The following is a 14,797-nucleotide window of genomic DNA, read 5'->3' as shown; positions in this document are numbered from 1 at the left end:
AAAAGTCTTGTCGCTATAGTGGCCCAGGAGGTCTTGTAATGCTAATATCCATTGTGCTATAAATTTTGTCGCTATAGTGGCCCAGGGGGTATGTTAATGTTAATTCCCATTGTCGCTATAGTGGCCCGCTTCACTACTTGCGTCACTGGGTGAAAACGAGCCATTTGCCTTCGTATCCTTTCCGAGTGGAGGTCTGTCTTACTAAAGCGATTCTCTCTACGACTGGTTGTGAGAATTACTTATTTCTAAGGGAATGTTTCATATGATTCAGACGTGCAGGTTCCGCAGTTCTGAGTAGGAATGAAACAACTGCCGTCGTGATTAAGTAGATGAGGGAAAATCCGAATTCTATGAGGAGTTCCCGTTGCAAGATTGACGAGGATGTATTTGTTGCAATGATGATAAGGTGACTCTCGGTATCTCTTGCTTTTATTATCACTTTCGGATCAGATGTGTTGGAGGGTAGGCGTAGGCATCCAGGTCGTTTCCAATCTATCTATAGAGCGTCGACTGCCTATTGAGTCCGGGACTGAAGATACGAATGATGGTAGTTGATATTCTACCTTGTTGCAAACTGGTCCACAACCGGGGGTCCAATCGGGTACATATCTGAATGAAAACGGAGAGATGACAAGACTATTCAGTGTCTGTTAGGTGACGAAAAGGTCTTAGGACTTCGTTCCTCCTTGTCGCGTGAAATACGTGACCGATGTAGGACTTGGTTCCTCCTTGTTATTTAAGAAAAGTCACTACTGTACAATTGTGGACAGAATGAAAACTCCTTTGCCATGCAGATATTCCTGTCGCAAGTGAAAGGCTTTCACAATCGCCGTCATCTCCAGAATGTATTGACATCAAGATGTTATTCCTGGGGAGAGTATGTACCGTTGGTTTCCCGAAAGGATAGTAGTAGATGGGCTTCCCAGCATTTCGTACTTGCATCGTACATACTGTAACCTTGTCGGGTGTACTGGTAGATGTATACCTGCCATGAACCAATTTATGTTTCCTCAGTTCCGACCATGGTGACTCACTTGTTTGCAGATGGTGAGAGGATGACCCAGTTGGATAACTTTAGGCCTCCATTCTGGTAGAAGAATCGTTGCAATGGGCGCATGAGAAGGCAACCTAGAACCATGTAGTAAGGGAAGGAATTCCAGTGCAGTCATAATTCCTCGAAAGTAAAGGTGCTACCATCATCGTTCGGATTTCAAGGCCCGATCTTGAGAGAGACGAAATATGTTGTCGTGCCTAGGTGAGCAAATTGTTTACAGGGTACAATGTCCTGTGTATCCTTGTTAATGAGAAGTCCTAGGCTCAGAATGGCCGAGTGGTCTAAAGCGCTCTCCGCTACCGATCACTGCAATCACACCTCTGTCTGTGTGGGTTCTAGTCTATGGCTCGGCCAATGTGGGTATCCGAGAAAGATTGCCGGTAGCTGCTCGTGGGTCGATGGTTCTTTCTGGGGTTCAAACGGGTTCTTCCTCCACCTTTTATACTGGCCGCCATGTATAGCCTATCTTGTGCTTAAAAATGACGTTAAACCCTATAATAACAACAACAACGAGAAGTCCAGATTAGTAACAAAGTTCGTCATGTCCTGTCAGATCTAACTCTTTGATGTTTCTGCAGGATGTCGTTAAGGCAAATTGATATTGCCGCCATAGAAATGGTCTGGACATGCGCATTACTCGATTCATCATACAAGTGAAGATCCAGGGAAATTGTGTTGAACCCAGTTGGGAGTGCCCTGAATTAGTATACGATGTTGTTGGCGGACCGCAGGAATGTACTGAAAATCCTGTGAGTAGGGATATTAAGGTATATGCCGTTTAAATCCGCAAAGATAGCTAAGTCTCCCTCGTGGATGGCGTTCAAATGTGCTCTGGTATTTCCACTGAAAACCAAAGAATGTGAATAAATTGATTGACGACGCATATGTCGATGACCAGACGCAGAGTGCACTTTGCCTTTAGAACCAAGAAAAGTCTGGAACAAACGATAGGACACTCTCGGTGCTATATCCGCTTTGTTATGTGAAAACTGTGACCTTCGCTAGATGGATATTCGATAGGACGGTTTCAGAGGTTCGTGTCTTGTGAAAGGCCCTTGGGTTCTTTTGTTGATTTGCATGCTACCCCTCTATCGATGCTGTGGTTGTGGGAGGGAGGGAAATCGGTCTCCTGAGTGGTTGTTTGCAGACTTCTTCAATCTGACCATTAAACAGAAGGTTAGAGAAGAAATGTTTGGCTCTTAGCACACTGAAGAATGGTCGTCATGCACAAGGTAACGCCTTCGCCTTGAGCTGTGTATTTTGCGCTTTGCCCATTGTTCTAATCTGTAAGACAAATAGAGCAAAACGGATTTAAATGCAACTCTACACCTGTTTGTTAGAACGCAATGTCCGTGCAGAGCTAAACCTAAAACGTGACCCAGAAATTTATATCAGACGTCTAACAAAACAGTTAAGCATACAGGTAAAATACAATAACAATACAACTATGAAAGGTATAAACATGTGGCCTATTGTAACATGCATGAGCAAGAAGCGAATGAGTAAACCGTGTATAGAAAGCTTACCTGTATTTGTCCTACCAGAACGGAAGCAATACAGAAATGTACACAAGTGTCTACATTACAAACAATAACCTTCACAGAAAAGGGAACTTAGGCACCGTTACATACACGTACAAGGTAGGTGCGATAATATCCATTACGAGGCAACTACTTGTAAGGAAAAAGGCCGTCTGTACAAACAAAACATTGAAGTTGGCGCTCGGACGCTGCGAATGTCTTGCACGTACAAAATTATTATAAACCGAAATGAATGAGAAGTTGCTTAGGCTCCCCGTGTAAGTATCTCAATGTATAATGACGACAAAGTGTTAGCACACTGTAATGGCAGAACTTTGTAAGAATAAGAAGAGGAAAGGTTGGAAATATAGATGATGTATACTTTCCTTAGAAGTGAAAAACTCTCCAACTTATAATGGTATGTCTTCCACGCAGATTCTGGTTTACGCAAGGTCTCTTGTGACTAGAGCGTGTTTCCTGGCACGAGCGGAAGTAGGATATCACTCTGCCCGAAGGCCAGATAGGTCGCCAGACAACCTTCAGCTCTAGCTCCCTTTAGCTAAAAGTAGTATCTGGGATAGCTGGATATGCAAGGTAGTGGTAGTTCTTTTAAGATATTATGATTGGGTAACATATTTAAAGACAAAATGGTAGCGACAAACTGCTCTAAATGCAAAACTTAATCGGAGTCACTGAACTGTGAAATATAAGGTAAGTGACCTATTCTTTGGCCAAGTTACACAGCTTCGTGGCCAACAATATCTATGAAACGGATCTAAAGCAAAACTTTAAAAAGACACTGAAGTGTCAAAAGTATGTCACATTCATATATTTCGAATACCATCCTTTGTATAAGCCAGTTCTCTACAGCAGGCCATATAAAGTTTAATTTTGCTTACCGATCGATTGTGGAACATCTCGCTCTGCTAGAGAAAACTGGTCCTCCAGAAGAGAGACTTGTATCTTGTTTGACACATCTTGACATTTTCTCCATATGGTATTTTGTAACTATTAATAGAGAAAAAGCAATAATTTATTATCTTGGTGGTTCTGTGAATGTGTTCATGCACATATACAGACAAATACAGTAATAAGCATCTATATCGATAAATAACGACCACATCTAAGAATACTATAATTTCAATTACTTGCATGGGAAAAATGAAGTAGAACAAGTTTGATCACAATGTTTAATTCCACGACTTTATATATATATGAATGATACAAATACCTTTTTGCATCATTAAAAACACACCATGCATACAATTGCTGTGAATATCATACAATCTTCCCAGAAGTCTCCAGCAGGATAAATAAAAATATTTACGAAAAACTACTTACCAAGTTCTTTGGAATTTTATTCCAATGCACTTGCTTCAGACGGAGTCTTGTAGAATCATTTCTGTCACTTTGTGTTTTATTTGGGGGAGGTGGAGGAGGTGCAATTGGTGCCAAAGGAAGAGGAACTAGGGCAGCAGGTGCGTGTGGCGTCATGAGAGGGGATTTCGGTGCCGACTCAGCCTCGATCCGAGTCACAAAAGCTTTTACACCAACGTTGTTTTCATATGTTGCATCATCTACACGAGAGTTTTCAGTAGGCTTACTGTCTGTTCTTTTCAAAATGGGATCTTTGGATGTATGGCTTTCCCCTACAGCTTCTTTTGCAACCTGTGGCGGTTTAGTATCATCAGGTGCGATGTTGTTCATAATTGTATCATACGACTTTGTCGAAGTTTCTGGAAGTGATGTGAGAACACTCTTTTCTGGTGAACTTACTTCTGTATTTTTGATCGATTTTGCTCCTGCTTCGTCGGATACTGCCGTTTCACTTCGAGTTTTGATAACCTTTGAGTATGTTCCCGATGTTCTATTAGTATCTTCTAAGTCGGTGGATGGACTAGTTTTAATCTTCTTTTCATAGTTTCCTGAAACAACTCTAAGCACTTGTCCATGATTAAAACTTTGTGGGCTTTTAATTTGTGTTGGTGATCGTGGTGGGCTATAATCTATTTCCGGCTCAGGTATTTCGTTGTATATGTTGTCATCGGAAAATTCTTGGGCGGGATTTGATTCCGATTTAGAACCGGCTTTCAAATTACCAATCGCTGGTGGTTTTGCGCGGCCTTTTGTTGGTAGGGGCTTCATAGGAATAGTTTTCTCTACAACGCTTAGGTAATTTTGCCTCTTGTCATTATTAGGTTCAATGCTATGTAACAACAAAGAAAAAGAACTCAATGGTATCTAAATAAGATAAATGTTTTGAAACTATAATTAAGTGTTATTTAGACGGCACATTGTCGTTATAATTTCTTGGGCGTCAGACTCTATTTCAGACTTCAAAATCAATTCCAGTTAAACAAGAAACCTTTTCATCAGTAGGCGTATTTGTCCCGTCGAACTACCTTCACATCGAGTCTCCTTGTACTAACTACAGAAAAAGCATAACCAATCTTACGGCCATTATTCACATCTATAACCCCAACGCTAATCACATCTCAGATCTCGAAATTAAAATTATCAATATTACACGGTAAAATACTAGACTAACCTATCAAGATATCATCGACATGCTTGAGTAAGGACGTATTCCCAAGATTATCCATGAGTATTGTAAACTCTCATTTGGAATATGCAACCCAGGCATATATTTTACCGTTCAAAGAAAAAATATTTTGGACACATTAATTGTCCAGAGTCGAGCAATAAAGAAAAACCCATGGTAAGATAATAAATCGGATCTCCAACGAATGAGTCGATGATGAAACTGCTCGAGTGAAATACGGATTATTGTTCAGGAGTTTAAAACCATATTTAAGGACATGATATACTTACACATAGCAGCCAGTATATTCGTTGAGGAAGAACCAGCTATCTCTGGGAAGCTAATGGCAAACTTTCACACCTTCCATCGTTGATCGAGCCGAGTGAGCTGTGTACGTCACCTGTAAAGGCGTGCGACTTGAGGAACACAGCCACCCGACGTCCCACATTAAAATACGGATGGAAAGTGACCTACTTATCGTATCCAAGATCACCTTTCTTCATTATCCTGAGCAATTTATCCTAAAATGATGTGCCATTAATTTAAGCTAAGAAGATTTTTCGACCAATCAAAAGAAGATGTGCTATGCAGGCAGATCGTCAACGCCTGGAACAATTGATAATATTGAATACTGTAGTTACAGCTAATTTTAAGATTAATTCAAGTGCAACTAAAACCTAGACACAAGAAAGAGAATCATAAGAAGTTAGGAACCTATCGCAAGACTTTGAGATGAAATTGCGAAATGGTGCTCCAATAAGTCAATGAAGTCGATGAAAACCTGACCTTCATGGTCCATTCAAGAGATTGTGCTTGCATTACCAAGCCCGGATGAACAGATTCAAATGATCCGATCGACTTCTTGGAAAATACTGAGAACAAGGTACCGCCCATTTAATAAGTTTATATTCAGAATTTAACTGGAGAACTAACATGACTCTCAAATCGCCAATATAACTGCAGTTGAAACGAAGTAAAGGTTTGTTATTCTTAAAGTTACGTAATGACATCTATAATGATAACATGGAGTGGTCCGATATGCAGAATTGAGCTCCCGATTCTGAGCTCTTGCTGTGATAAAGATCATTTTCCTAACGTTCCGACTTTATTAATATTAAGTTATACAAAGAACAAGAAAACTCGTACCTAGCATTGGGATTTCTAGTCTGCTAATCAGTAAACTATCACAATTTGAGTAAAACGTGTAATGGTTTGCTTGTACCTTCATACAAATCCACAAACAAAACACACAAACATACACACACGCACGCATGAAAATAAAACCATTTTCCCCTAACATTATCATCTTAATATGTATTTGGCACCCGGTACTTAGACGTTCCATGTAACGGTAAGATTTAAACATGACCCATGATCTTGGACGTTCTGCTATTTATTTTGTAAATTTTGGGGATTTGGAAACTTAAGTAATTCGAGCTACCTTTTTCATGAATTCCAAATAAATAATTTCGAATTTGAACCCAAAATAATAAAAAAATTGAACCATTTTTCTGTTTCATAGCTTGTTGATATAAAAGTTGTTGTTCTAAATAAAATTTCAATTGTTCGGTCCTCTTACCTTCTAGTGCTTTCTTCCTCAATTACATCATCGAGTTGCTGTAATACCTGCAAAAAACGTTTGCGATCGATAAGCAAACTCGAAAAGTGATGCATGAAGTCGTTGACTTTTACTTTAAAATTATGAAAGTACATTTATTTGCTCTTATTATCCGAATTTACGTCAAAAGATTTCTCTTTAGTTACTGTACCAGACAAATATGATTTTGCTTAGGGTTCAACCATTTGTGGATTCGATCGTTATGAATCATAAATTGTTTCTTTAGCTTGTATGTGTACTGAAGCGTGTCTTCTGCAATACACATAGAATATACTGTGTTTTATGGAAATGAAACTTCTATTTTATGCCAGTCTATATATGAATAAAAAATAACTTTAGATCTATCGGTATCTTGAAATAATAGCCACCAAAAAATTTAGTTTGAGTGAACACTCAAATGTATTAGATAAACACTGGAAAACCTTGAGCTTGCCTTCAGTGAAAGAAATTCACCTAGGTGGGATTTTCTCCTTGGTAGAAAGTCTAAGGTGTTGGAAATAAAGGAGCTAAACGAGCACGTGGAAAAGTTGCACGTGGAACTATACGAGTACAACAATTAAAGTAATGGTCACGTTTGTTAAGTCTGATATTGTGAAACTTTGCCTGGAATAAGAATGATATAATGCAAATGTTTGCATAATCGTATTATTTATGACTCTATACAAACAGCCCAAATTTCTATATTGATTCAAATATTGTTCAAAAATTACACAAAGTAGTAATCATTTACATAAGGCAAGTCTAATCCTAAAGTTAGCACCAACATCGTGTCCCACCTTTAGCTGACACCTAGTACTTCTGATTCGGAGTACTGAGTTGAAGTTGTTTGTATTTATACATATTTGTAGCCACATTACCTGATTACCGTACACTCCCTTTTCTTCTGATAGTCAGTTTTGATTTCCGATTCGGAATGCTATGTTCTGAATTTACTCCATAACTCGATGTATTCTATGCTTGTAGATATCCACCACCAAACTTATTCCAGTTTCATCAGCATAATTCTTAATGTTACCTCCAGGCTTCAAACATTTGAGTTTTCAGTAGAAATCCAGTCTTAAATTTCAGACAGTTAAATCAATGGAATCAATATATACACTTAGGACAAGATTTAAGTGTTGTTGATAAAATCTAGGGCTGATTCAATTCTCCTTTTATACTACTAAATAAATTATTATTTAAGAAACCTATTACATCATTGCACTTGACCTTTATTTGAAATGAGACCTTCAGAATAGATTTTGATTATACATGTTTATCAATTAAATATTTTGGAAGTTTTTCCTTTTTTCACGTGGATGAAAACTGCCTCGGTTATAAGATTTTGTAAACATTGATTCAACAGTACAATCATGCTATCGGTGGTACTGCACAGAGTGGATGCTTTCCAAGCCATTTTTAGCAATAGTAACGAAATACTGTAAGGACCTGTTGTTTGAATACGAAGACTCTTGTATCTATATGGTAATTATCACTTACAAGTCATATGAAGCGAACTAAGAGACCATCTCGTAATGACTGGACAACAAATATGTTAAGAATTCAAACATACAAATAAAAAGAAAATTGTGGAAGGCTGAAATAATCACAAATGCCTTAGGATACTAAAAGCAGTCGTCTGAAACAGTTAGCAATTACCTTTACAAGGCTATAACATAGGAAAGCAAAGTCAAAATATATAAAGCATTTCTACAGCCACATAACGATATAAAAAATATTAGAGCTACCTGGACCGATATGCGGAGGGGAGGTGGTGGTGGTGTTTGTAGTCATTTATGTTCCTGTTCAGGAGACGTGTCTTTGCTGTTCTTAAAATAGCTTGCGAACATTTTTAGTAGAATCTACCCCCCTCCCTGTATATGTCGAGCTGTCTATCTCTCCCTTTTTGTGTTTCTATAAGTTCATCCAGGTATTGATGTATGGATAGTGCAGTTAAATAGACCCTTTAGAATGCGTCACATATAAGATAACAGTATATGATGGCATTATCTGCAATTGTATCCGATTTGATTTAAATCGACCTAGTATGGTGTCAAACGTGTTTTGTGCACACGATTAATATATTTCAAAGGAAAGGAAACCAAATATACAATATTATACTTGATGGGTAGCAACATTCTATATAAATAATAAACGAGTTTTATAACAAATGGGTGAAATCTGATATTAGAAATAGCTGAATAATTTAAAACGAGTGAGGGAGATTGGAGTAAAACTAAAGTAAATATTGTAGCTCGTGAGATTTTTAAAGAAAAAAACAGCTGAAAAATATTATTGACATCCATTTATTTGTGGCTACGAAAGAAAGAATCGCTATTTGGGACGTTTAGAAAAGCAAAGTCAATAATAAAATAGCAACGATTATTTGTATTTTAAAGTGTTACTGTCATAAATAACATCTCGAAAAATGTCATGTAAAGTATGAAAGAGGCATGTTATTAAACGGTCGAAATTAACTTAATGACTTGTTTGATTCAGTTTCACCTAATTAAGATGTGCTTTTTCTCACATTGAAAAAGTGACTATCTTAGTAAAACAAAAGTCTAGAACAAATGAAATCCTAACTATATAAACAAGAACAAGCAAAACTAATAAGTACCAATATTGATGGTTTTCTATCAAGTTAATATCTTTTATCACGTGAAGTTTATCTTTGTCAGTGATTATATCAGGTCATAAAATAATCTGACACTGTGGCATACCACTGAGCAATGTCACATAGCAATGCAATTTATTAATGAGAAATTCTTACATCATGTGATAAATATACTATCGATCTCGTGTTCATATGATAATAAATTATATTAAATAATATCACGTTACACTCGCTGCAGTCAGCTGACGTCATGTAAAGGATCTGACACAAGAGTTATTTAGATAGTACAGTGCTGATACGAGTTTAATAATACCATATACCACAGGTCGCCTGAGTGGCATTTATTTTTGAACGAGTTTCACAAAAGAAATCTACCCAAGATTGCTAGATTCTTCTTATCACATACTGTTAAGGACTTGGATTACTCAGCGATTTTAATATGTTGTACTACAGCATAACGCTAACAGGTGACAACTGTGTGATAATGTATTATTCAACTCGTGTCATAATTTTTATATCAAATTAACACTTCTCGTTGTGCATAGAATAAAGTGTTAAATGTGTCCATCCGTACGCTAAAAAAATTGTGCATCTTGGTTACTGGGCATTAATGCTATCAATTCATTTCTAGTCTGGCAAAATAACAAAGTTTTTAAATATTACCTTTGGGAGGTCACTATATTCCTGTGATCAAGTGCAAAGCAATATGTAACAATTATTTCAGGAAGGTATAGAAAGTACTCACGCTATAGGTGTATAGAATGAATGAAACACTGCATGGAAGTGTAACGTATAATTGGGAGGGATATATACATGCATTTTGTTATAGCGCATGTATTTACTGAATGCGATTCTTTCTGTTGTTGTTGCTCAGGAAAAATTGTCCAGTGCCACTTTTTAAAACAAAATAAAAACTTGTAAAGAAATTTACATTTATGCACTGTTGCGATTATCCATAATGTGGCACAATATGGGCCCGACAAATATTGTGCCAAGAGTTCAACGGCCACCAGAACTATTGTCAACATTGTTTGGGGGTGGGGTTTTTTTGCTAAGTGGGGATGGGGGTAGGCTCATGTACCAGTTATTAGTGTACCTAATCCAAGCTTTCAAATAATTACAAAAGAGAGCTATTAGTAATGATTCAGTACCAGAAATAAGATAAATTTTAAAGTTACATATGCCATGGTTTCCATCAATTTTGGAAAGAATATAAAAGTGTGATCACACATGCGTATTTTTTATCTCCCAATAAAAACTATGAACTTTCCACTCTATCGTATTTATTGGTCTATAGCAATAACAAAGCCCATGATAATGAGATAAAAACTTCTTTAATAATATTTTGACATTATTTCATGGGTGACTGCCTGAAGCTGACTTGCACGTCTTTTAAATAAACATAATGTACCTTGGAGTGCAAAAGAAATATAATAAAAGTGTTCACATAAAAGGAAGGGTGTATCCAGCGTTGATTTGGGTATTCTTATATTCTACATTGACATTTATAAAACATAGTTCACTTATATTTTCGTTGTTATATATTTGATTAGCTTATCCAAGACTTGTGCCTAAGATAATAAGACAAACGATGTAGGATCATTTCAAGAAGATATCAACGAATCTTTCATCATTAATGACGTTTTATGCGCATAATAACTACTTTCTAGTTCCTTTACTTAGGAAAATCTTTAATTGACCATCTTCGACTGTATATGGCAGAATGCAGGCTTGAACATTCATTAACAAAGTGAGAATTAGGACAAAGAATCAATAACTTTGTAACAGTAAATTTAAAATAGGGCAGTAAGACACAGTTTTGCCAAGTAATGCACCATAGACCGTGTAAATGTTTTATAATGTACCATTATACGTGTAGAACGATTACGCACATCATGTAATCTAATTTTAATTTAGCATCTTCATAGTGAAGCAAATCAGATCTAGGCAACTGAGATATTTTATCTGGAAGCTTTCTGGCTTACTATTTGAGTTTGTTAACAACCTTTTTACAGACCATGATCAACATTAAAATGGATAATAAAGTAATGAAATGTTAGCATCATCCATCCATGCATCCATCTATGCATCCATCCATCCATGCATCCATCCATCCATGCGTGCATCAATGCATCCAACCGTCCATGACCCATATATCTATGCATCCATCTATCTATGCATCCATCTATCTATGCATCCATCCATGCATCCATTCATCCATCTATGCATCCATCCATCCATCCATCCATTCATGTATCCCTCCGTTCATTCATCCATCCATCAATCTATGCATCCATCCATGTATCCATTAATGCATTCATCAATCCATGCATCCATCCAAGCATGCATGCATCCATCTTCCTATGATGTATATCTATATTTTATTTCCTGGTACATGATTTTATCTAATTATTTGTAGTTTTTATACCTGGCTGTAAATTGTAATAATTTCCGATTATCTTAGTTAGATTTTGCCTACACGACTTGAGTCTATTTTAAGAATATTAAGGGCAAAAAAATACACATTATCTAAAAGTCGATGATTACGTATGTGTTGACAATTACTAATAATAAGAGCTGTTGATGATTTGAGGTTAATTTCTCATTGCCTGTTGCGGTTGGGCGGCTCTAGAAGAATAAATTAATTTCCCATTGGTTGGTCTAGGTCACATGATTAGGCATTTTCGAAATAAATTGAGTAGTGTTATCTATCACGTAGGGTATGCTGTGAATTACAGACGTAATAGAAGGTGTATATAAGGAGAGAACTGAGCAATCAAATTTATTATTTTGGAGTAAATCTTGCTTCTTGTGTACCTGTTGTAAGTCTGCACAAGTGTTTAATGTCGTACTTATAAAATACTCGAGAGGGAAAATATCGTTTCGGACTGTTCAGTTGAAATAGAAAGTTCTCATTTTGGGGACTATAATATTATTTTGAAACTATTGTGAATTATTCAAAGGAGTTCTGGACAGCGCCATTTTGACGTCACGATTCTTAACGGACCAGTACATTTCCGGCTGCCAAATTTATACGAAACTTTTCATTCTTTTGGACTTTCGTCTAACTTTATCAGGATTAGTTTGGATTCAATTCATAATACTGTAAGTTCTTCTCGTAGTTTCATTTATAGCTTTCATAATTACATTATTTGTTAAGTTTTACAAAACGTGTTGGATTTGCTTCTTTTTGTGCCATAGTTTATGACTATGGAGTTGTAACAATCCATCCGCCTATCAATATAATAATATATCTTTAATTTGTATTGTTAGTTTTTTATCCATGATTATGTGGTACATATCATTGTATCTTGGACTTAGAGCCCGTTATTCTATAAACAAATAATATATAGCTAATATTTCCTTAGGAAGGAGGTTTAAATATGAAGATCGTTATGAATAAAGGTAAACATATTGATTGGGGTCTGAGCTGAGGACACTGGTATTCCCCATAACAATGCATATTCAGCGTGATGTTTACCACATTCCTTATTATAATTTTAGCAGCAGATCTTATCTATTCACAAATCAGATTGTTCTAGAAATTAACTGTTGCCCCACATCCTGTCTCTTCTTTGTGCCTTTGTGTTTTTTGTATATAATCTTGTTTATTTGAAAAATTATTCACTCTTGCTTTAATATCTTTAGGCAGAATCAGTTTTATTGTTGCGCTCAGTATTTAATTTGGGTGAAATCATTGCTTCAGTTTATTATTCTCTGGAAATACAAAGTGCTCTTTAATAATATTCTTGGAGAGAAATATTAACTTGGAATTATAATGATTTCAGGCAATAACAGTTTGGGGCTATATTTTTTGTGATTTATCAAAAGACTGTTGGCATATCATTACACTTCAGGCCGTTGGCACTTTAGCACATTCGAGGATACAGGCATATCAAAACATTCAGCGCTCAATCTTATTTCTAACACCACTGGACTTTAATTAGAAGTGGTGACAGAACATTTTGGAATTTAATTCGCAAAACTGTAAGTTTGTTTTACATTTTCACTTTGCATCTTAAGGAAATGAATAATTTGTTACATTTTACAACATTTGTTGGTTTTCGCTTTTTTCTGTTACTTAGTTTAAGACCATCCATCCATCCACATCCATCAATCCATCCATCCATCCATACTTTTCGTATCGGACATTAGTAAAGAAATGTACAAACGCAGTGTTGTCTAGATATAAGAGAGTTGTTTCTATCGAACATGTACAGCTTTACAAACGCAAACCAGTGATTAATAAGCCACACTTTAATATTCATCTCCGTAAATTTAAGTGTTTACACACATACAATAATGTAAATGCATGCAGCCAAAACACACACACACACACGCGCGCGCGCGCACACACACACACACACACACGCGTCATTCACATGGTATACAGCTGTTATTCCAAATTCTATGCTGTCCTACCTGTGTGGCTTCCTCCTGATTGTAACATATGTCCTGGAGCCGCAAAGCCCGTCTGGCGTTTTGTGTCTTTTCAATCAACACAAGGGTGCTCCGCATATTCTTGCATGCTTCTTGAAAGGCCTGACAATGAATAGTACCATGCAGTTTGGAAAATAGTGAAGCTTGTTGGACAGATAAAGTCAGATATGTTAGGCAAATACAAACTAGGAACAAGACCCTTCAGATTCAAAGTATAAAAATGCGTAGAGGAACTAAAACAGTTTTGATGCCGGGGTGGTTAAAGTCAAAGTTAGTCTTTAGCGATCTATCGGTTATATCGAAAAAATAAAAAAATAACAAAATACAAATCCTGTTAAAATGATGGTAAATCTATTATTCCGTCTACCATAATTTTTTTAAATCAGCATCGTCTTTGCAAATACTATATGACAATGTTATTCATCTAACTATAAATTAGGTCCAAACTGGTATAATGGTCTTTGAAAAGATGTTGTTTGAAGTTAACTATTACCAGCAATTGCAGACATATTAAATCGTGGGTCGGCATCTTTTATGAACTTTTAAAGAGCTTGGTGTCTGTAAATTTGCCCTTATGATGGCATACTTTGTAATTGTAACATAGTTTTCAGAAAAACTAATTCAATTTGTTTTAACTTATTTTAGTAACGGCGATGTCATACCTTGTTCATAATCAGTGAAAACGTTGTCCTACATTTTGATTCAAATCAGTTCTATATTATTAGCAGTGGATATGATTGTCAGCAGATTAATGTTCGAAAATGAAAGCCTTTCATCTTTGAAAGATGTTAAATAAACGTGGAACTGGGAATACTTTTTGTTCAATGTACGACTCTAGAAGTCGTCTAAAGTTTTGCAGTTTTGTCAAATAGCAGATCGATGTCATTATCATAACATTAAAGAAATTTTTTTTATTCCAGAATATTTTTTGGATAAAGTTGGTTGAAACTGATACTATTAGTGTTAGATGTTTAAAAGAGCGAAAGGTGACGGATGAAATACAACTGTAAATGCCCGACAAACAAGT

General features: G+C 36.4%; 1 protein-coding gene across 6 annotated transcripts in view; it reads right to left on the bottom strand.

The window, feature by feature from the left end:
- LOC149770083 (uncharacterized) overlaps positions 1–14,797 on the bottom strand; it is a 77,560-nt gene that overhangs the window by 26,121 nt on the left and 36,642 nt on the right. For 5 of the 6 annotated variants that reach the window (XR_016418957.1, XM_089949418.1, XM_089949421.1 and 2 more), the window contains 5 exons: positions 13,753–13,872; positions 9,994–10,014; positions 6,696–6,742; positions 3,916–4,780; positions 3,474–3,582 (listed from right to left, as the gene is read on the bottom strand). Coding sequence is in view for 5 of the 6 variants with exons in the window: in XM_089949418.1 (XP_089805544.1) it covers positions 3,474–3,582; positions 3,916–4,780; positions 6,696–6,742; positions 9,994–10,014; positions 13,753–13,872 (1,162 nt within the window). In the remaining variant the exon portion in view is untranslated. The remainder of the gene's footprint in view (positions 1–3,473; positions 3,583–3,915; positions 4,781–6,695; positions 6,743–9,993; positions 10,015–13,752; positions 13,873–14,797) is intronic. The other variant, XM_089949422.1, reaches the window with a different exon arrangement.

The sequence above is a fragment of the Sinohyriopsis cumingii genome, unplaced genomic scaffold (genome assembly GCF_028554795.1).
Source record: "Sinohyriopsis cumingii isolate HCF-2022 unplaced genomic scaffold, ASM2855479v2 utg002715l, whole genome shotgun sequence".
NCBI lineage: Eukaryota > Metazoa > Mollusca > Bivalvia > Unionida > Unionidae > Sinohyriopsis > Sinohyriopsis cumingii.
Note: the sequence above shows the minus strand (reverse complement) of the source record. Positions and strands in the feature narration are given on the sequence as shown.